General features: G+C 35.9%; 1 protein-coding gene across 17 annotated transcripts in view; it reads right to left on the reverse strand.

Moving 5' to 3' along the window:
- The window catches only part of BAZ2B (bromodomain adjacent to zinc finger domain 2B), a 126,387-nt gene that overhangs the window by 55,382 nt on the left and 48,803 nt on the right, over nt 1-22,202 (reverse strand). For 14 of the 17 annotated variants that reach the window (XM_082763194.1, XM_082763199.1, XM_082763192.1 and 11 more), the window contains 4 exons: nt 14,781-14,936; nt 7,220-7,408; nt 3,351-3,512; nt 2,106-2,299 (listed from right to left, as the gene is read on the reverse strand). In XM_082763194.1, the coding sequence (XP_082619320.1) occupies nt 2,106-2,299; nt 3,351-3,512; nt 7,220-7,408; nt 14,781-14,934 (699 nt within the window). In that variant the 5' untranslated portion in view covers nt 14,935-14,936. The remainder of the gene's footprint in view (nt 1-2,105; nt 2,300-3,350; nt 3,513-7,219; nt 7,409-14,780; nt 14,937-22,202) is intronic. The other 3 variants (XM_082763189.1, XM_082763193.1, XM_082763190.1) reach the window with 1 other exon arrangement.

Consider the following 22,202-nt stretch of genomic DNA (forward strand, 5'->3'; position numbering starts at 1 on the left):
TATTTTGCACAGATGCAGAGTACTTTCACGAAGGCCATAAAACGAAGAACAAATCATGATCTGAAGTAATAAAAGTAACAATGCATCCTGGGGCTACATAAATAGGATCCTATCCTAGTTTTTGCCCTTCATTGTTTTTGCCCTTCATCCCCTGCAAAGAGAGATCTAGGGGGTTATGGTTGACAGCAAGCTGAACGTGATCCAGCAGTGTGTCCTGGCAGCCAGGAGGGCCAACTGTGTCCTGGGGTGCATCAAGCACATCATTGCTAGTCAGTCAATGGAAGTTACTGTCCCGCTCTACTCTGCGTTGGTGAGGCCTCACCTCCAGTACTGTGTGCAGTTCTGGGCACCACAATACAAAAAGGACTGCACTCCACCAGCACAGATTACAGTGGGAGACTAGCAAGAGACAAAGTTACTTGCTAGTGGCTTTATGGTCATGTTCAGAGTGGGCAAAGCCACAGACTGTGAAACAACCCACTGCCCAGACAGAAGGTGGCTGGATCTAACCCAAAGAAAATGGGTTTTCTCTGAGGAGTGCACATATGTTTTATGAACTACCTTAAGCCTTGAAGTAATTTGCAACTTTAGGGAATAAGAGAACCACTATACATTAGGATGAAACTTAAGACATACTATCCCAGAAAACTGGCATGCTGACAACCCCAAAAGACAATTACAACTACAGACAAGATCAAAGAAATCAGAGGAACATTAAAAATTAAAACCCTGATGAAGCCTCAAGGAAAAGAACACATAAAAGTATAAGAAACTAAAAGTCTTTTAAAATAAGCTACACAATAAAATCTCCTGTAGAGAGCAGGAAACAGAAAAAGAGGTAAGTGATGTTATACCTTCACATTTAAGAGCAAAACATCACTTCACAGAAATTGCAGCACAAAATACTGTCTTTCTACTGCCTACTTTTCCCCTGCTTAAGAGACTCAGTGCCACCTGTGGATTCTTTGTAACATACTAAAACAAAAAAAAAAAATAAATTAAGCCTTCTGATCCACTTCTCTTTTATAGCATTCTGTATGTTTTGATTGGAAAGTTTGTTCAAATAACTCCATTGACAAATACCAACCACATCTAGGTGTTTCACAGAAAAGGAAGAAAATTTATACTTACATACAGAACATAATACAATGAGAAGAAAATAATGCTGACAAACATCCTGACTGAAATTTGAGGAGAAGCAAAAAAAAAAAAGGTGAAACTTTCAATGATACTTTCAGTAATGCTCAGGGCCTCATCCAACCTGGCCTTGAACACCTCCAGGGATGGGGTATCCACAAGCTCTCTGGGCACCCTGATCAAGTGCCTCACCAACCTTTGAGTGAAGAATTTCCTCCTAACCTCTAATCTAAATCTCCCCTCTTTTAGTTTAAAGCCATTCCCCCTCGTCCTGTCATCTGATTGAGCAAAGAGTAGCTCTCCATCTTTTTTATAAGATCCCTTTAAGTACTGAAAGGTCTCAATGAAGTCACACCGGAGCCTTCATTTCTTTAGGCTGAACAGCCCCAGATCTCAGCCTTTCTTCGAAGAAGTGCTCCAGCCCCTTGACCACCTTTGTAGCCCTCCTCTCGACTCGCTCTAACAGGTCATACTCCAGGTGGGGCCTCAAAATGGCAGAGTAGAGGGGGACTATCACACCTCTTCTGATGCAGCCCAGGATGTAGTTGGCCTTCTGGGCTGCAAATGTGCACTGCTCGCTTATGTTAAGCCTTTTGTCCAAATGCTAATATATAATGTCAATATATATTGTGATTATATATTATATACATATATATAATACATATTGTATGTAATATATATTAACAAGTTGCATATCATTAATATATATTTTATAGTATGTTTGTTCTTGAATATTTGTGTTTAAAATATACTTGGATTTTATAATTGTATAAATGAAAATGTTAATAAGTATAGACGTTATCTAGTGAAGTTAGTGCTAGTAGTTCATAAACATGTACAAAGTTTAAAAAACAAGCAACAGAACATTTTGTATTGGCATAAATCACTTAAGAAGGCAACTGTTCACACAAATCTAAACACCATCTCAATTTTTTCAGGTGAATCCTAAGTTGTTTATGCATATTTACCTTATCTTTGATTTTATCAGCTCTGGTGTCCAAAAGCTGAGCTTTGCTTTGCTCCTGGTTGTATTTGCGACCTCCTGCTCCTGAAGTTGTAGTTTTCACTTGTCCTGCAGATACTGCAATGCTAGTGGATAGTACAGATGTGCTGACACCAGATACTGCAGTGGTACTGTTCCCATTCAGTGATCCATTTATACCTTAAAATGACAGATTTTACAAAGTGACACTTAAAAAAAAAAAAAAAAACAACACTAAAATAGCATGTTCTTTCTTTGTGATGCCCCAGTCACAGTAACCTAGCTCCAATAAAGCTTTAACATGACACTAGACTACTCACAATTAGATCCTATCATAATCTCAGTTTTGCCATCTAAGAATCACTTTGAATTGTTCATGGACTTACTTGAACAAAAACGTGCAGACCACCCCTCACCTGAAGGGCAAACAAATCTAATGCTGTAAGGTTAAAAAAAAGATCTGAAACCCAAGCCATCCTAGAGTTTAATCACGGACAAAAAAAACAAGATTCTCCAAAAAAAGATACAAAAACATACACAATCCAGTAAATATCTCACAGAACCATCTGCTTCAGATTTTGAAATATCAAAAACTCCAAAGAAAACCACAATAAGCCAAAGAAGTGTTTTCTAAGAAAATGTCCCTATAACCACATGAACTTGTTGCTCTGCAATCCCACAACTATTATCAGATTGATTTTGAAACACCTACAAGGTCCTAAAAGCTACCAGAACTATAACAAAAAAGCTGCTTGTACCTCAAACAAATATATGTTGTATTTTCAAAAGACATGAAGTATCACTACATAAAATACTAGTTTGAATTGTAAAAAAAATATTCTAATGTTAATGGGCTGGTTTTACCAAGATCATAGCCCTATCCCTTCTCCTCCATATCCTCCTGCACACAACTACCTTGGTATCTGCTTTTTATATGCAGAAATGCATTCAGTATGGAAGTACAGGCTCACAAATAAACCCATAAACATCCAAAAATCTTCCCCAGTATTCAGTCTCAGATAAATCATCAAAGGAAGAAGGATAAAAAATAGCATTAGCAAAGGCATTTTTGTTATTGAAAACCCATACTTGTATATTACACACTTTGCTGACAGAATAACTTCACAGAGAACTTTTAAGGAATGGGAAGCACACTGAGAAGTAGAGCTCAAATTCCACATCTTTCTGCACATGCACGAGTTTAATACACTCATTCAGCTTTAGCCATTACCTTTTTCTGTACTGCCACGACTATTTTTTCCTGTAGCTCTTGAGTGGAATGGAGTAGAATCGTGATTTTGTGCAGGAGGTGCAAACAACGGTGGAATTCCCAAGAGCGGTGGGAAGAAAGCTGCCCCAGAACGAGAGTGTGTATCTGCTGTCCGCCACCATTCTGCACCACAAAGCAAATGAAAAACAAACTTCAGCTTTTCCAATGACACACTGAAGTATTTCTGCAAGAATGTTCCAGTACATAGTTTAGAAAAGATTTTCTATTTTCTTTTTACTCTTCATCACAATTTAAAACACTTAGGAAAACACCAAATATGTTAAATCACATGAATTTCCTGTGGCAATTCTGGCTGTAAATCATTTAAGTCACTCCGATAAAGGTTTCGATTCAGTGTTGCTTATATGCATTCTGATAACAAATACATAAATAACAGAAAGCTACATGAGAGTGATCACAACAACATGAAAATGCTAGTCTTATAAAGAGAACAACATTCACAGGCTGTTACTGAATATTCATTATCACGTCACCAACCTTCCTAAAAAATCAGAACTATGGAAAAAACAAAAACAAAAACAAAAACAAACAAACAAAAAAACAACAAACAAAAAACAAACAAACAAAAAAAACATATTTAAAGTCACCACTGCAATCTCAGTCCTTGAATGCTCTGGGGTCTCAACCCCCTTCCCCAGGAAATTACTTACTTAATCTCAAAAATTCTAGGTACTCTCCTGGAGCTCTATAGTCACTCTGAAAGTTTATACCCTTCGATTTGAAAACAGCCAACTGTTCATTTTTTCTCTGATGTCCTTTTTTATTCTTTCACAAGTAGCAATGAGGCCACTTTGTGACATGCTCTTCATAAAAGAAATTAATTTTGTTGAGTGAGAAATATTTGAAAAATAAAAATTCAATGCTAGTGTTGAATTCAATGTCTAGTGTTTTGGTGTTTCTGTTGTTTAAAATTTTCATCTTAAATCATTACCTTTGTTTTCCAGCAAAATGAACTTTTAAGTGAGTTGCTACAAACCCTACAACATTTTTTTAAGTTCCTTAATAGAGCAACAACTATTTAGAATACTTATCTAACCCTTTTTGCAGGTTTCTGAAATTCCACAAGACCAAACTGTCTATAGCTATTCCGTGTAAAAAAAATGATCAGCCATTTAAGAGGTAAATATCTGCTGTGTGGTTCTTGACACAGAAACATGGGTTCCTGTGCTTTAAATAGGAGCCCAAAAGGAGTGTGCAGATTTGCCTAAAGGAATTTTTTTTGTGTGTCAGCCTTATTTTATAGTAATTGCTGCAATAGCTAAATAAATTTTTGGTGGAATAAACACCAAAACACTGGTTAACAATAAAACAAAACGCAAGCATAACTAAATAACTGCCTATCCAAATCTTTCTGAAGGAAAAAAAAAAAGTACTGCAGAAGTAGCTTTGCATAATTTCCGCATAAACAGCTGAGAAAGCACTAAAGTACTGAGTTCTGTACACCATAAGGATGACAACTGTCAAAAGTATAGAAATTGTTAATTTACGCATACACGTTACAAATTTCATTAAAAGACTTGCACCACATAGTAGAGCAAGATTTAGTCCAATGCATTAGGACATTTATTTTATTGTAATACGAAAGAGCACCAAGAAAGTAAAGAAAGTGAGCAATACTTACAGAAGCGTAAGGATGTTACACGCAGTAATTAAGACCCTTATGAATACATAAAATGAAGAACATTTTCTGTAGTATTTTAGTATTAGTATTTAGTAACATCATACATTTTTTAGTATTTGTAAGTATTCAGCATCAGCATTTTGTTAATATATAAAATACTAATAAACTTTAACCTGACAGTATCAATGGACACTGAAGTTTTCTTATCACTAAAAAATAAATGAATAAATAAATATGGCTACAACACCAACAATGAAAACAGAAGACTGGGCATCCTAGATCAACAACTCCAAAACTTTATTCATAGCCATGATAAGCAAGCTATAACTGGTCTGCAGAAAACTTAGCACTGCTCCGTTATCTTAAATTTGGAAACTGAAGATTGTGAACTGAGTGGTCCCACAAGCATACAGAATCATTGCCCTAAAACGTGCTAACCAAAATCAAAAATAATGGTCACTGGAATATATACAGATGTATATATGTGTACATATATATAATACACATACATGTACACACACACAATAGTGCATATGCAGACCAACTGCTACCAAATTCAGTTAACAGTCTACAGCAAGGTAATAACAGCTACGTACAACAAGACTGCCTGACATAACTACTTATATTAGCTATTTATTGTACTATCAAAATCTATGGAAAAGACTGCCTTTCAATGAGATAGCAAACCAAAATCCTATGATTCTTTTTTTCCTCATACACCTACCTAAACAGATATATAAATTTGAAAAAAGCATGACGTGAGTCTCTCAATTGTCAACTGAAACCCTTAAAAACATCACAGAAAGCCAGATAATTGTCTAGGGTCATATGCAGACAAAGCTATTATTCCTACTTCAGAAAAAAAAATACAATTTACTCAGTGGAAAAAGCTCTTGCAAAATGAAATGAAGTCACAGGGAAGCTATGGGTATTTACCACCCCTTAGGGGGAAAAAAAAAAAAAAAGTGTTTGTTACTTTACTGCACTAACACAAGATAGCTGGTACAATTGAAAGAACTTTTAAAGTAAGAAAAAAAAATAAAAAAATCTCACAATGAAAACATTATAAATGTATCAGTACTGTATCAACTTTTTGAAGCTAATTTACCACTCCTTAAGAGGCTTTTGGTTTTTGCAGGTTATACACATAGTATCTCGTGTGACATTTGTAACTGAAGAAGTCTGTGGCTTACATGAAACTAAATTTTAAAATACTAGCAGAACTCTTTGTTGTATTTGCTTTAGGCTTTTGCCAGTCCCTAACCTCACACTTCCCCAAATTCTACTTAAGGGGGAGATTGGGAGGGACCACAAGAGCAGCATAGGTCTCTCTAGGAACCTCACTTTCTGGTAGGAATTTCTCTCTTTGAAGCTACAGAAAAGTAATTTAAGAAAGCATCTTGACTTACTATGTACTTTGGAGAATGTTCTACAAAACCTATATACATTAGAAAGCTTGGTTCTCTGACATACGATTTAAAAAGTATACAATACTTTTACAGAGGAAAAATCTCTCTTTACCCAAGGAATAATCCACAGTGCAGCACCCTCCCTGAGTTACAGCATCCCAAGAGCAGAACATTCACACTGAGGCAGGATGGCATATCAGTTACGACCACATACTTCAGTAGGATCAGTCCAGGCAGGAACACTTCCACACCAATGCTTACGGCCTTAAACCACCCTGTTTTCAGAAGTTGACCTCATCTCCCTATCACAGCACAATATGGATGTAAAGTGGGGGTGGGGAGAAGAAAACTTTGACAGAGCTTACAAAAAGAAGTCAAATTCAATTTCCTTTTTCAGGTTTGGACACAACTTCTGCCATTAAGTGTGACAGACAAAAAGCATGTTTACAGAGGAAAACAAGTCTATCTTGTTATTGGCTGAGTACTTTCAAACATTGTCCTTATGCAATCAGCACAACAGGTAACGATCAAGGATGTTGCATTGTGATGGAAGGAATAAAAAGGATCACATAGTACTTGGATTTAAATGGTTCTTAGAAGACCATTGTGAGAACATCCTTCCTGAAAAACTCAGGACATATACAACGTATTTTCTTCTTCTCATCAATGTTGCCTAGGACTTAAACAAAGCCCACACTCTGAAGTCTACAAAGTTTGCTTAGTAGATGAGGACAGTTAGCCTTCTTCTTTGGTTTAATATTCTTTGCAACAATGTTTACCTGGAAAAGGTGCTAGCTGGGGATGTGCTGCTAAGGCTGTGGGTGTACCAAGTATTCCCAAGCCACCAAACTCTGAATACCCTGAGCTGGCTGCATGCAGGCCAAAGACTGGGTGGCTGACCACTGGGAAGGCACTCGACACAGTGGACAGGTTACACGGCTGTTCCCCAGCTGTTCTGAACATATATCCTGAGGGGAAAAAACAACACTTGAAATTGCACTATCAAAACAGATGCAACATCATGTGAAGTCCAACCTCAATCATTAGAGAATTTATTCATTTTTTAATTTTAAAATCTAACGTTAAATTTCACATATTGTATCTTCTAGCACTGTTCTATTTCTCCACAAAAAGTATCTGAAAACTTTAGCATCTCTAACAAAAGGTCTGTAAGTAAAAATGAAAAAGTGGCATCATATTTGCCACAGCAAATTCTGTTAGCAGTGGGAAGGGGTCTGTTCCCTTAACATAACAGGGTTAGAAATGGAGGGAGATCATTTTATTAGCAGAACTATATGAAGTACCTATCCTTAATAGACATGAAATCTGCTTCAGGGGCCTACAGTACACAAGCTAATAATGATGTACACAAAATAACAGATGCATTGTGCATATTTTAGAAATTATAAAATTCAACTCAAAAATCCTAGTAACTAGTCATTTTTGATGTTTAAAATGAAATCTATGTAAGTCAACTTTAAAAAAAAAAAAAAAAACAATTTAAAGAAACTTCATTCATCACAAGCAAATTATCTATCCATTCTAATGTACTTCTAGGTACAGTTTCTACCTGTATCAAGCATAAAAATAGAATTTCTAGGGAAGCAATTAACTTTGCCTTGTAGAAGTTGTGAAACTGGTTTTATACTGTATGTGCACTACATTTCACATTTTTAGCTACAGTTGTAGATTACTTGCATTGAATTAAACGTAGCTCAATTTCCAAAGAGGATGCAAAAAATTAGTTTTAAATGGCAAATATACATTTGCTCCTAATTCTTTTCCCACAGAGGTTAATTCTAATCTGATACTATTTCTTCTTTCAACTTCATTTATAACACATAGAATACTAACTTGCAATCACATGATCAAACAGGAAACATTTGTCTGACTTCTATCAGAAGTTATGCTGCCTGATTTTACCAGTCTGTTTAAAGCTACAAGCTTCCATGTATGTGCCCTCCATTTTGACAAGACAATTCTTCTTTTCTTGTCTGCCTAGTGAAAGTCTTAAAGCTCTGCCTTAAAGCAAAATATCCATTTCAGAAAACTGTTTTTTTTTTTTGATATATTACACCTAATTTGATTTAAATAATATTGTATGAAAAGTCTATAAAGAGCGACATTTTTAAACAACTTTATATGTGGCGTGCTGAAGTGTTTTATCCTGGCATCCATGCTGTTTAATTTTATCAATGACCTGGAAGAAGGAATTGGGTACTTTCTCATTAAGTTTGGGGAAGGCACTTGAAGACCCGGCTGTCATTCAGGGGGACCTGGATACATTGGCAGAATGGACTGGCAAGAACCATACACAACTCAATAAGGACAAAAGCAAAGTCTTGCACATAGGAAGGAACAATTCATTGGAATAATACAGGCTGCAAACTAACTGGTTGGGAAGTAGCTCTACAGAAAGACCCTATGAGTTTTGGTAGATACCAAGCCACAAATCAGCCAGCAGGACTACAGGAACAGAGCATGGGAAGTTAATACCCCTTAAATCAGTGCTCTGCAGACTTAATTTAAAATACTGCATAATGTATTAGATCGCCAGTACATCAAAAACATCAACCTTACAGCTGACCTTTCTTTGGTTTAGAGGACAGACTAGATGACCTCCTGAAGTCCCTTCCAAGATGAATTTTAAAGTGATCTGTGTCTACAGATATGCATATACCGTACATAGTTCCAAATAAACAAGTAGCAACTGCTAGAAGCACTCTAGCTATGGAGACTGAAATTCTAGTAAGGCCCATTTACTGTACTTCTCTGCAGGATTTTAATTAGCCTATCAAATCACCAGCAGAGTGCTATCACTTGCTACAGCCTATGCAGCTTGAATTTCTCTATGTTTTGCTATATGAATAAGATTACATCCAATATACATAAAAAGAGTCTCAATGTAAGGACCTTAAACATCCAATGACATAGACAGTAAGATCGAGTGCACCCTCAGCAAATTTGCTGCATGACACCAAGCTGAGTGGTGCAGTTGATACAATAGAAGGAAGGGATGCATGCCCTCATGGGGCCCCACTTGGAGTCCTGCGTCCAGGACTGGAGACGCAGCATCAGAAGGGTGTGGGGCTGTGAGCGCAGGTCAAGAGGAGGCCACAAAGATGCTCAGAGGGCTGGAGCACCTCTCTATGAAGAGAGGTTGAGAGATCTGGGGCTGTTCAGCCTAAAGAAATGAAGGCTCCGGTGTGACTTCATTGAGACCTTTCAGTACTTAAAGGGATCTTATAAAAAAGATGGAGAGCTACTCTTTGCTCAATCAGATGACAGGACGAGGGGGAATGGCTTTAAACTAAAAGAGGGGAGATTTAGATTAGAGGTTAGGAGGAAATTCTTCACTCAAAGGTTGGTGAGGCACTTGATCAGGGTGCCCAGAGAGCTTGTGGATACCCCATCCCTGGAGGTGTTCAAGGCCAGGTTGGATGAGGCCCTGAGCAACCTCATCTTGTGTGTGGCATTCCTTCTTATGGCAGGGGGGTTGGAACTAGATGATCTATGAGGTCCCTACCAACCCAAGACATTCTATTCTTTGATTAAAAATGTACCCATTTGCCCTATCCGCAAAATAGCACAAAGTTTCCAGAAAGCACATTTCTTGCAGAGGTGTGGACAATAACCCCCCTCTACTCCCTAGGCACTGTTCATTGGGGAAGGGCAGCATATTTTGCTCCTAGATAACAAGTGACAGTATAGGGAGTATGTTCCAATAATTGTTTTTTACATGGTGACTGTAACACATTTTTTGAAAAGATCATTTCAGAAATTTTTGTACTTTTCCTTCATTCAGACCCTGGAATTTTCCTTTGTGCCACCAGGTCCTGCCACCATCTTTACTTTAAAATTTCTAAAGCAGGTTCTGACCCAAGTCAATACCCTCTACTAACCAGTTTTAGAACACAACTGTTCAGTTGCAATAAATCTATCGAGTCCAACCGCCTGACCACTTCAGGGCTAACCAAGAGTTAAAGCATATTGTAAGGGAATTAACCAAATGCCTCTTGAACATGGACAGGCATGGAACATCAATCACCATGCTAGGAAGTATGTTCCAGCATGTGATAACACTCATGGTAAAGAAATTTTACCTAATTTTAACAGCCCATTTCACAAAGAAACAAATTAATTCTAGAAAACCCTTTCTACCATCATGCCAATGAGATAAACTTATAAATTTCAGAATGTAAACAATGAGTACATGACATCAGCTTGTGAAATTCATCATCCTTATCATACATAAAAAAATTAGATCGCTTTATACTATACTATATACAAAAAAAGCATTACAAGTATGGCCATAAAAAAATACAGCTCTGTGTGCTATCTAAGCCAACATCTGATGTGTCCAGAAAACAGAGGCCATCAATGTCTAAATATGCATTTAGAAATATGGAAGAAATAAAACAATTGTTTGCTTGTAACAATAAACCAGATTGTAATGACACTTCTCTATTTCATAGAACATCAGTCTGTCCAGCAATGAATTCTAGCTTTTTTTTTTCCCTTCAAGTTACTAACCTACTATAGACACATTCTGCATCCCGAAGCTTAACATTGAATTGCACTCCTTAGCATTCTTGACTTTCTTCAAAATTTTGAATTTTTTTTATTTATCATAGTTTTTGAAATTTTACTAGCCACTACAAAGGTAAATGATTGAAAGCACTCCTCCAAAGGGCAATATCCATTTCAACAATGCTGGTCTCTTAGTAACAAGGAATGATAACTATGAATGCCTTTGTTAATATAAATGAACTTCATGGTACAATATATTGAGGTATTCAAACCTCAATAAGATATAAACACTTAATTAATGCCTAAAAATATAAAGCATCAGTGCATCAACCAGTAAAAATAAAAAAATAATTTGTTATTTCTAACCATGCCAAGGGCACTCCAGCTTATACCACAAATCTAGAGAACTGCTTAGAGTGACAGCAATTTGTTTTCACCTTGTGTTGTTTATTAATCATTACAGTACTATCAAAGTTTGTCTTCTACATGCTTTCCAACACCAGACTCTAGATCCTCCAAACATTCTGTTTGGAGGGCATGTAAAATTTCATAATACGTCCCACAGCATAGAACTTGAAAACATGGAAAAGGCTGGAAAATGGTTTATATATACACACAGTAACAATCCTCCAATCTCAAAATAATAATAATTTTAAAAGCCGTCATCAGACCAGAGAAATGTCCAAAATATCTGCTATTTTAAATGAAAGCAAAGCACTGGGTATTTCATTAAAAGACCCACTCAAAGAGGGGGAGAAAGTAGGGGTTGTATCATTTTAATAGCCTCTGACTATGCTCTCAAGGAAACAAGTACACAGATAAAAAACATGAACGCAACAGCAAGGACTCCACCTTTAACTTAACTTCATAAATCACAAGCAAAAAAGAAACTAGTCAAACTAATTTTCTGGGAAAAAAATAAATTTTCAAAACGGACCAACAAAACTACTCCACTGACAAAGCCAATGCAGAATTCAGGCAGAAACACAGCAAATAAACTTGCAAACTTGAAAGAGTGAAATATATAAAGAACATACAAAAGAGTACCAACCTACTAAGCCATATTTTAAAAAGTATCAATCACATATTAAAAGCCTCAATGGGAGTGCCGTAAGAACTACCACATGCTTAATGTTGTTTTAAAATCAAATTATTTAGATGCTCAAATACAACAGTCACCTTCAGCCTCCAGCATCCAAAAAGCACTACGCTGAAATTTATTAGAAACATTGAAAGAAATAGATCCCAACCTCATGGATGGAAAAAACAATTAAAACTAACCATTAACCTGCATAGTCTTAATTAGCAAGCATCAGATGAAAGAGAATTGTAAAACTCTTGAATACTTGAGATAACCCTAAAGAAACACTCAGCTCTGGTAATACCAAAATGCTAAGACCAAACTGTTCAGCTTTAAACAGTTTTACATGCTGCTATAATGACACCTCATAAAGATAAAACACTACATTATGGTAACATTTACTCATGTAAGAAAAGGCTATTGACTTGTACTCTTCCCAAGTTGCTAGGAAATATATCTATACATTTTTTATCTTAGGTAATACTGACTCTTTTAAAAATTAAATTAAAAGATTTTCAACTGGGACTTAAATTCATGGTAATCCACTACTGTTCAGAATAAACTTGGGCTCTTGAGGTAGAGTGAGCAAGAACGTTTTCTCCAAGCTGAGAAACCCTTCTGCGCTAGTATAGTACAACAAGTAAATTCTGAGTGTCCTCTACAGCCTAAGCATGTTCATTTGAAACTTCCTAAAGAAGACAACTAGAAAACAGATATGTATACCTGGAATCAAGCTTTATCTATTTATTTTAATTAGTCTAAAGCCAGCCAGAAAAGATGCTTAAGCTTAAATTGATCCAGAACAAATAACAATGTTTTTAATTTTCAGTAGTCCACTACAAACTTACCTTGAAAAGACATGTTGTGTTCAGTAGCATATGCCATTAGAAACAGTTCTCCATGGTAGTTCTCAGAATGTACTACAAGTTAATTTACATAGGACTATAAACATATAATCCCAAAGTGAAGATTTATGAGACTCAATTACCTCTCCTCACTGTATTTACTTTATAGGTATTACAACATCTAATTGTGTGTCTTCTGTAGTGCTGTGCATGTAGAGGATTTATAGTTAAACACAATGAACAAAATAAAACTCGTCTGAAAGAAGTTGAAAAAAGTAGTAATGAAACTAGGCTGTCAGTTTTTGTCTTCACTGGAAAATTCAGTTAGCCCTTTGCTTAGGTAGCCCTTTCGTTTTAACCTCAACTTTAAAGAAAAAAAAGTTTCATTTTTGTCCAGCAACTGATAGTTAAAGAGACTGATAGCAACTATCTGTATTCATGAGTTCTTTCCTTTATTTTTTTTTTTAAATGGTTAAATCCCTTGCCTGCTGCATCTGATCTTTTGTATATGCTCTCTCAAGGACACTTTGTATTCCTAAAAAGAAGCTGGAATGTAGTTTACTATCAATACTGTCCCATCAGTTTTATTTAGGAGTACATTCATTCCTCTACCTGACACAACAGTACACTGTGGTTACTGTTGCATCCACTCTGAAAAGGTATACATTGTTCTAGAGAAATTTTGCAGAAATGTTCATGCTGTCAACCAGCCAAACATAGTTTTCTCATGAATGATCCATAACTAGAACAGTAATTTCATTAAGTCAAAACTTTTCTGACTGTATAGGATACTCTGTAGATGAGATACATTAGTATCCTAGTCTGTTTCCAAACTTTGTTATTCACTTCTGTGATCTTACATTATTTATATAAAAATATGAGTATGTCCATCAGTCTCATTCTGATAATCAAAGTATGTTAGCTTTTAAAAATCTTTTTTTTTTCACATTTAATAATCTCTTAAGAACAATCAACTATTCTTTCTAATAGAAGGTTAAAGGCATCTCAATCTGTGCATTAGAATAGAAGGGTCCCTTTTTATTCCAATTCCTTCTACTAATTTTCTTTGCAATAATCAAGTCTTTTAAGTAGCCTCTGTTATAAACTTGACTGCGTACCCTGTCAGTTGCCAGGGTGCATGGTTGAGCTAGGACTGAGAGTCTTTATGCTTTGCCAGGAGATTACACTACAATAAAAGGTTACTCCAGCATATTTCAAGGTTTTATATTTATATGTGTATATTTTAAAAATTCACTCCCCAAAAAGAAGAAAGAAACGGCAAGGACGAGCTAGTTAATTCACCACTTCTTGCTTTGTTGATAACTCACATGATTCAGCAGTTGAAAGGAAAGTTTAATTTACAAAAATGATATCCTTGCATGGAGAAATCTTCCATATGAATTTCTGATTCAATCCAAGATGTTTGGCTAGTCAAGTTTATGTAAGACTATTTTGAATTTTGAAGTTCAGCTTTTCCATCACAACTTCCATTAGAATAAACTATTTCTCCAGATATAAAAACAGAGTAGGGACTAGGCTTGAATGCTGAGAACATGATGCATACTCCAGAAGTTTATATCTGAACCTGAAAAGTAGGAGCAAGTCTGCTAAATGAATTTGTAAAACAGTCCCCACTACTGAGGCAGTTCTGCAAACTGTAAAGTTCTTTCACTTTTAAAATGTATAAATCATTTTAATCCCTTAATACATAAGCACTATGCAAAATATATACCGATATGAATTTCCATCCTAAAAATAACCAAAAAATGAACATTTTATTTTGATGCATCTGTGAAACCTTAGTATATTTGACCAAGCATTAATAATTCCAAGTATTTGCAAACACTAAAATCACATTGCAATATATACTTGAGTTATTCTTACCACATGTGTTGATTGTGGAACTCAGTGATGCAGCTCCAGTGGTAAGGCCACCCTTGGAAACTGCAGAAGGAACAGAAGGTGTAGAAGACACTGGAGATGAAGTAGCTGCATTAGATGAGATCGACGAGGACGTTAACCGCTCTCCAGACTCCATATCTGTAAAAGAGAAGAAAAACGTCTACTTTCTGCAGCAGGAAATGAAATCACAGGTGGGCCTACAGGATTGTCTGTGCTGACCATGTTGCAGGAACTGCACTTGACTCAAGCGGTTTCCTGAGAGACCTTCAGGTGAGAGCTACACCACATGAAGAGCACTCAGTTATAAGAGGAATCCAGCGTAACTGCAGCAGTAAGGGAATTAGGTACTTCTGTTGAGAGCAACGTAACATTTGAACTTGAACGCTGCACAATGGAACCTATAACATTAACTGCTGTCTCCAATGCCCACCAGTAGCCTTAGCATCAGCGCCTTAGGGGCACTAAAAAGCCTTAATTGCCCCAAGGAGCCTCACCTAAGACAATCATCCCACACCCTCTGCCCAGAAGTTTCATTTGGGTTCAGGCCTGCACCTTCAGCCCTAACCTGAGTCAGGTCATACAGGCCTCTCTGCAACCTGGCCTGTACCCACACTTCATGACTAGATTCCTTGTTATGTGTTGTAGCTTCCCTCCAGTCCTGTATCAGCCCCTATCTTCTGCTACTCCTGACCAGATTACCAGAGAGATCCTAGGCCCAAACAACTCCTTTTATTTTATCTGGATCCTATGACCAGCACTCTACTCCACCCTGTCTTCAGATCCTGTGGAACTGTTTGCTGCTCAGGGAAGGCACTGTCCATGTCACCTTCAGCTCCCAGCCTGCCCCTCCTTGTGGAGCAGCACTGCTCTTGCTGCTCCCCTAGAGAGCTTTTAAGAACTCGTAATGCAGACAACTCCATAGAAAGTATTTCAACTTGGGGAATGGCCTAGTTGTTATGGTGGACTATTATAAATATAACAAATCGCATAATTGCTAGCTTCCCCCTACCCCGTGGATTTCTCATATAGAATGATGCTTTTACTTGTGCCATGAATTGCCCAAATCAAATTACAAGGCTTATGTAACTGAACACGTGACTGTACTTTAAGAAAAATACACAGTAGAATTATCACTAAAAACGTATTTGTTGAGAAATGGTTTCTCAAATACTTAAACATTTTATTCAAGCAAATAATATCTAACCATCGTGGCAGCACAGTCAGAACACTGACTCAATCGGCAAGAACTCCAGCTGACGATAGGTCAGGATCAGAGTTCAGGAGAATGGGGAAGACATTGTAGTGTCCCATTATTATTTTAAGCTCAATGAGACTAACCACAGTTAACACCTATCAGGGGAACTCCTGAGAAACCAGTTCCTGTCCTAGAGTCTCTTTCAGCTACAAGAGGCACCACTGTTTCTCAGGCCTATCACTGCCACGGTGAGGAGGCCAAGTACTCTGCATCAGTCCAACAACTGATATAAAATCTCACTCTCATCTTACTAAAACAAAATGACAGGTAAAATATGCACAAGAATATATATATATATTTTTAAATTAAAATAGAAACTGTAAAAGCGTTAAGCAGTTCTGACCCAAAGTTACGTCAAAACAGTGACTTTGAAAATACTCATTTGGAAAGGCAGCATAAACGCTGCTATCTACTTCTCCAGAAAGATACAACATCTTTGTTCTTCTCAGTCACTTAAGCTGCATCTTAAAAAGCCAAAGGAAATACAAACAATGCCATTTAAGTAAATCAAGTTATTTATCACTGTTTTTTTCTTATATGTGGCAATTTTGGACTGAGTAAGGTCTCTAGACTTTGCTAGATAGCAAGACATAAGAAATGAAGTGAAAAACCTGCCAACAAGGGAACTATAGTATACCATCTAGAGCTGCCCACCGTTTACATAACAAAAAAACACTCTACAGATAAAAGCACTGGAAGACTTCACTGATTTTGTTCTTTACTCCCCAGTTTATCATTCAGAATTTTCAAGCATTCAGAAGAATTTATTCTATCTGCAAATATATAAAAAAAATAATCAACTGGTTACATTGATATGGAAAAAAGTATTACTTTACTGAATATGAGGGCTATAACCTTTTGCTTTAGAACAGTAGTTATAATTAAAACATTTTCCTTCAAAGACATTTTCAAAGCCAAATACTACTAAGCATTGTAAATCTTTTTTTTTTTCTTTTTAAATTCCAGGACACCTAAATACATACTTTTTTCTGATTAAAACTTTCTATCTACAGTTAAAGAAGAAATACTTTTAATAAAGAACAAATTAACTACTGTATGCTTTAAATATTATAACATGTTCATTAAATTTCATATTTTTCCTATATTTATAATAAAAAACTTTTCATAGTTTAAGTATGTAGCATTCACATGCATTATTTCACACTACAAAAAAATCATTTTTAGTATACATACAGAAATCAAAAGAAAAAAAAAAGATATAAATGAAAATAAAGTACTTCTAAGTCTCTATGGAATGACCAAATTTAGGTGAGGCCAACAAGTAGTCTTTGTACAGAAACCTACGGTTTTGTTGTCTTTTGGTATTCACTGTTTTAAGTATGGCTACAGTGAATTTACTATATATACACAAATGGCTTAAGAGAAATCAGAAACACACCATAATGGCATTATTACAGTAATCACTTGTAAAAGGAAAGGTGTTTCTAAGTTTCAATGTGCTACATTCAGAATTCAGGATTCAGACTTGGTATTTCACTCGTGTTTCCTAACAAAGACATCCAAAGCTCTCTAATTTCTGCAGTGTTGCTCTCATGTTGCATGTTACAATTCATTATTAAAATATTTACCATCTAATATATTTTGTAAATAAGAACAGTTAGAAACTACCCATTAGCACTCAGCATTTCTGCTACAAATGGGAAGACATGCTTGGTAAATTAAGATTTTTTTTTCTTTTAAATACAGAAATGGATGTCTCTATAGTTGGTAGGCTTTTTACCAACATAAGCTACCTCTCTGAACTGGCAATACAGCACCAATTAAGACTGGAGAACAAAAATAATAAAAGCTGTTCTTTTAATGTTTGGTATTAGTTTGTAGGGGTTTTGGTTTTCTATAATGTTGTGTTTTTTGGATTTGGGGTGGACAGGGACTCTTATTTGTTTGATGGGGAGGTGTTTTCTTTAGGGATTGCAATTTCAACCTTTAATTCAGCTAAGTTTTTGTTTAAGTTTAAATAGAATAAATAGAATATTGGTATTTGTTAAATTTTGAGATGAAGAAATTAAACTCTTCCTAGATACATGTATTTTTGCTTTCAAATTAAGTCAAACCTTATTTCTGTTTAGTTAGTTTATTACACTAAACCACAGCAGATGGTTGAAACCAAAAAAGATAATCCCTGAGAGCCATTAATCAGGATCAGCAATAATTACACGGTAGACCTAATATGTTCTATGGCTAAAGAGCTCATACCAGCTACAACAGATCTGTATTCTTTTTAAGCTTGAGAGCATATATTAAACGTTTACTACATTTTACTGTATTTTGCCAGTCAATACTTATGGTAAAGTTTCATGATTGCTTTTTAAACACTTATATTTGTAAACGAGAAACTGAGTAAGTAAAACTGATTTTTTTTTATTATTATTCTCTTCCACACATAGTGATTTGTGTCAGTCCTTCTAAATGCCTTGCTTGAAACTCCAGTTATTTTCCCAAAGTTCACCATGGCAAATAATATTTATGAATGCAACTTTACTCAGTGAAAACAGAAGGCAATCTCTCTAAAAGCATGTGCAGCTTTTCACTAGAAAACAAAAATCCGATTAAAAAAAAGAAACAGGAAAAACATTACTGATAAACAGAGAATGTTTCATAAACATAGAATACTAAACATAGCTGAAGTTCTACTACGGGAAGCACGAACTAAATCATTTTCACATTTAATGAGCTGAAATTTTTAAAAACTGAATTACCTACCAATTCCATGCTCAAAACCTCTGCTGAAATGTACACTACCACAGAAAAAAATACATACTCTCTTAAGTGAAGAGGGTATACTCTCTCTTTATACTCTCTTGAAGAAGTAACTCCCTTGAATGGATGTGATCATTGATATAATAGTATCCTGTCAACATTAGTTGGATGCCCAAATACTATGAAGCTAGTCTTGAAAAACATCCAAAAAGTAGATGCACACACTTAAAACTTCCAGTTTAGCCTCTACACACTTATATATTACTTCGTTATTTTAACTATTACCTTGAACACAGTCAAGAAGTTAAAAGTGCAAAAGTAAAAATAATTTTTGGACTTCTTCAACATCCAAGTGAAATTTATAACAACTATTTGACAGCAACCAGGAGCAGACTCCCACAGCATTCAGTATTACCTTGCCAACAGAGCAAGGTATTTGGTCATTTTCACAACATATCACCAGTCCGTGGCTATTGCTAGAGTCAACACATGTGTTGTAATGCTTAAAGATTTTACAGCTGTGTAAGGGAAGCACATCAGCCTCTCTCAGAACAGACACTCCAGCACAGCCAAGTTCATCACAAATTCGGAACATAGCTCCGTTGTATGAACTAAAATTGAAAATCTAACTCTTACCCTTTGTAGTTGGGCAGAACCCTAACAGGTCAGCACAAAGAGGGTCAACGCAGTGCAGAGTGAGAATGCTGGCCAGGCGGTGAGCAAGCATGCCAAGCAGCACCTGTGGGTTCTGCACTACCATGTCACAAAGGACACAGAACCAAAGACAAACAAAAATATAAAAACAGTGGTATGCCAAAAAATACAACAAAGTACCACCCTGACCAAAGACTCTCAGAGAAGGAAGAGTAGCAGCTACAGGAATGGGTGCAGTGCATTATATACAAGCTGCAGATGCAAAAGGCACACAGTGATGTTCCCAGTTCTAATGACAAGATCTACTCATAAAACTCACAATGTGCAGTCTACTACTACTAATGTGTTTTAGGCACCTGAGGTCTTTAAACTCAAATGAAACTGCTGATAAAGTTAGTGAGATTCACTTCATGTCTTGAATGCTGTACAAATCTTAAAGACATCTTCAGTATAATTATGTGACTTTTGATAATTTTCTTTGAGCAATTCACATAAAACTAAGGAATGAAACACTAACAGTTTTATTTTTAGTAAATTAACAGCAGGTTTGTCTTACGTTTCTTTAGTATCATATTAACCACAAAGAAACTCCACAAATAACCTTAATGTATTATTGTTAGATAGCTATGCTGTGCAAGGCACATGGTGCATTCCTGCATCATGCCCTGAAGCCTTTACAGCTCCGACCCCTCTCCCCCCCCCCCCGTAATATCAGGCCAAATTTGATCATTGATGTAACAACTCACTGTTTACTGCGTAAGAATCCATAGCAGCAATGATAACTGTAATAACACAAATATACCACATCACAATTCTGCAAACATTTGTTTTAACAGCCCTTACCCACCTAAGTCAACATACTAAAAACGACCTAAATCAAATGCAGCTCCCTAAGATTGGCCTAAATGAATGAGATCTGGCTCAGGGAAAATGGAAACTTAACATGGAATCAGTGGCCATTCCATTATTTTGGTAACATACAGTGGGCATTTTAAATAGATTCAGAATAAAATATGTCATTTCAAAAATGCATTTTCATTTACTCCATCTTTTACACATTTAGACTATGACAAGGTAAACTCAATTAGGTGGCAAGAAAAGGACTCATCATATAATTTACTTCTGCCAATTGAGCAGCTGTACAACTTTTCCAGGTTAGGAAGAATAGCACTCATGCTTCAGATACTAGGAGCAGGATGATACGCGGAAGTTCTGAGGAGACAATGTTAAGGATCACAGATAAAAATAGAGATGATAGCCATTGACACGTTTGTATTTCAACATTGCTATGCAGATTTGAAAAAGCAAGTAAATATTGGCACCACCTTAACTGGATGCAGAATCTCAACCCTGTGAGGACTGCAGAGGCTGTCATAATAATAATAAAAAAAAATAAAAATACCATCATTATTTCAGAACTGATGTTTTAACAGACCTCTTGGATGTTTTAACAAACCTCTTGTTCAGCATTTTATACTGACTTGGGATGAACATCACTTTTTAAGGACTGTATTTTTGTGTAAGACAGTTCACCTTAAGCAGATTAAAATCACATTTTCAGTTTATGTGTAAAGAAGGCAATGTTCCATTCCTCGCATAAACTTTTTTTTTTTTTTTAATCCTGATTGTGAGACTCAGATAATCTGTTCTGCATTAGATTCTAGTGTTATGGTATCTTGTTTTGCAGAAGAGAGGTTTATACTAAAGTTTGTGAAGACATTGAACAAACTGTATATATAGGTAATTTTCAAAATTAAACTATTATTCAGTATTTCTGAACTGATACACATTACATTTTCTAAATATATAACAAAAGATTCTTTCTCCAGATAGACCTGAAACAGAGAGCTAACAGGTATCAACATCAAAAATCCTATGTCAATAGTAGTGTGAACAACAGAAAGTAAGTGTTGAAGAACCACAGAAAATAAATTTCAAGTGAGCAAGTTCACTAAACATGGTCTGGTCTGTTGTTTTTTGTGGTTTTGTGTTTTGGTTCTATTTTCTTAAAAATAAAAAGTTATTAATTAGCTCTTCCCAACAAAAATTGTGTTTCTGGGGATCACTGCAAAAATCAGAATGTTAAGATGAAGAAGCATAAAGATCATTTGTAGCATTTCAGGCATTTGTAAGCCTGGTTTTTATTCCTTTTTATTGTATGTGTTCAAAAATATGGTATCAAATATAGTAGTTCCTCTAATTTTGAGCTACACAACAAATGTGTGCCTAATTTACCCAGTAACATGAAAATCAGGTGATTTTGGAAACTAAGCTTAAATAACAACGCATTACTTCTCTTTTGGCATGACCTATAGACAACACTTGTGTCATTGCTTTTTACAAACCAGGTAACTTTGATTTAAATCTATGAATATGCATGTATTCCTCCTATGGGCTTCCTTCCTAGAGTAAGCCTGCTTCTCCGTAAAGTAACTCTGACCCAGGGGTGAATTTACAATGCAGGTCCCAGGTTAAAAAATATTAATAGAAGCAGAGAAACAGGACTGATGAGTAGTATTTTGCAGATGTCTAATGAAAAAGTTCATCTTTCCTCTACATCCTACATTCTAATTTTTCCTCCAGTATTTTACACTTCAGCAGAGAAAACCTGAATACCATTTATGCTGAAAAAAAAAACAGAGAAGAATCACTCTTCCCTCTAAGTCCCTACTCCTAATTTTAAGTGCGAAAGAATACCATACTTCCAAAGTCACCTAATCCATTCATGGGGCACTCCAACAAGCTTTGTTCAGGACCGATGAAATAAGAGTATC

Source organism: Aythya marila, assembly GCF_965140915.1.
Source record: "Aythya marila genome assembly, chromosome: 6".
NCBI classification, from domain to species: Eukaryota; Metazoa; Chordata; class Aves; order Anseriformes; family Anatidae; genus Aythya; species Aythya marila.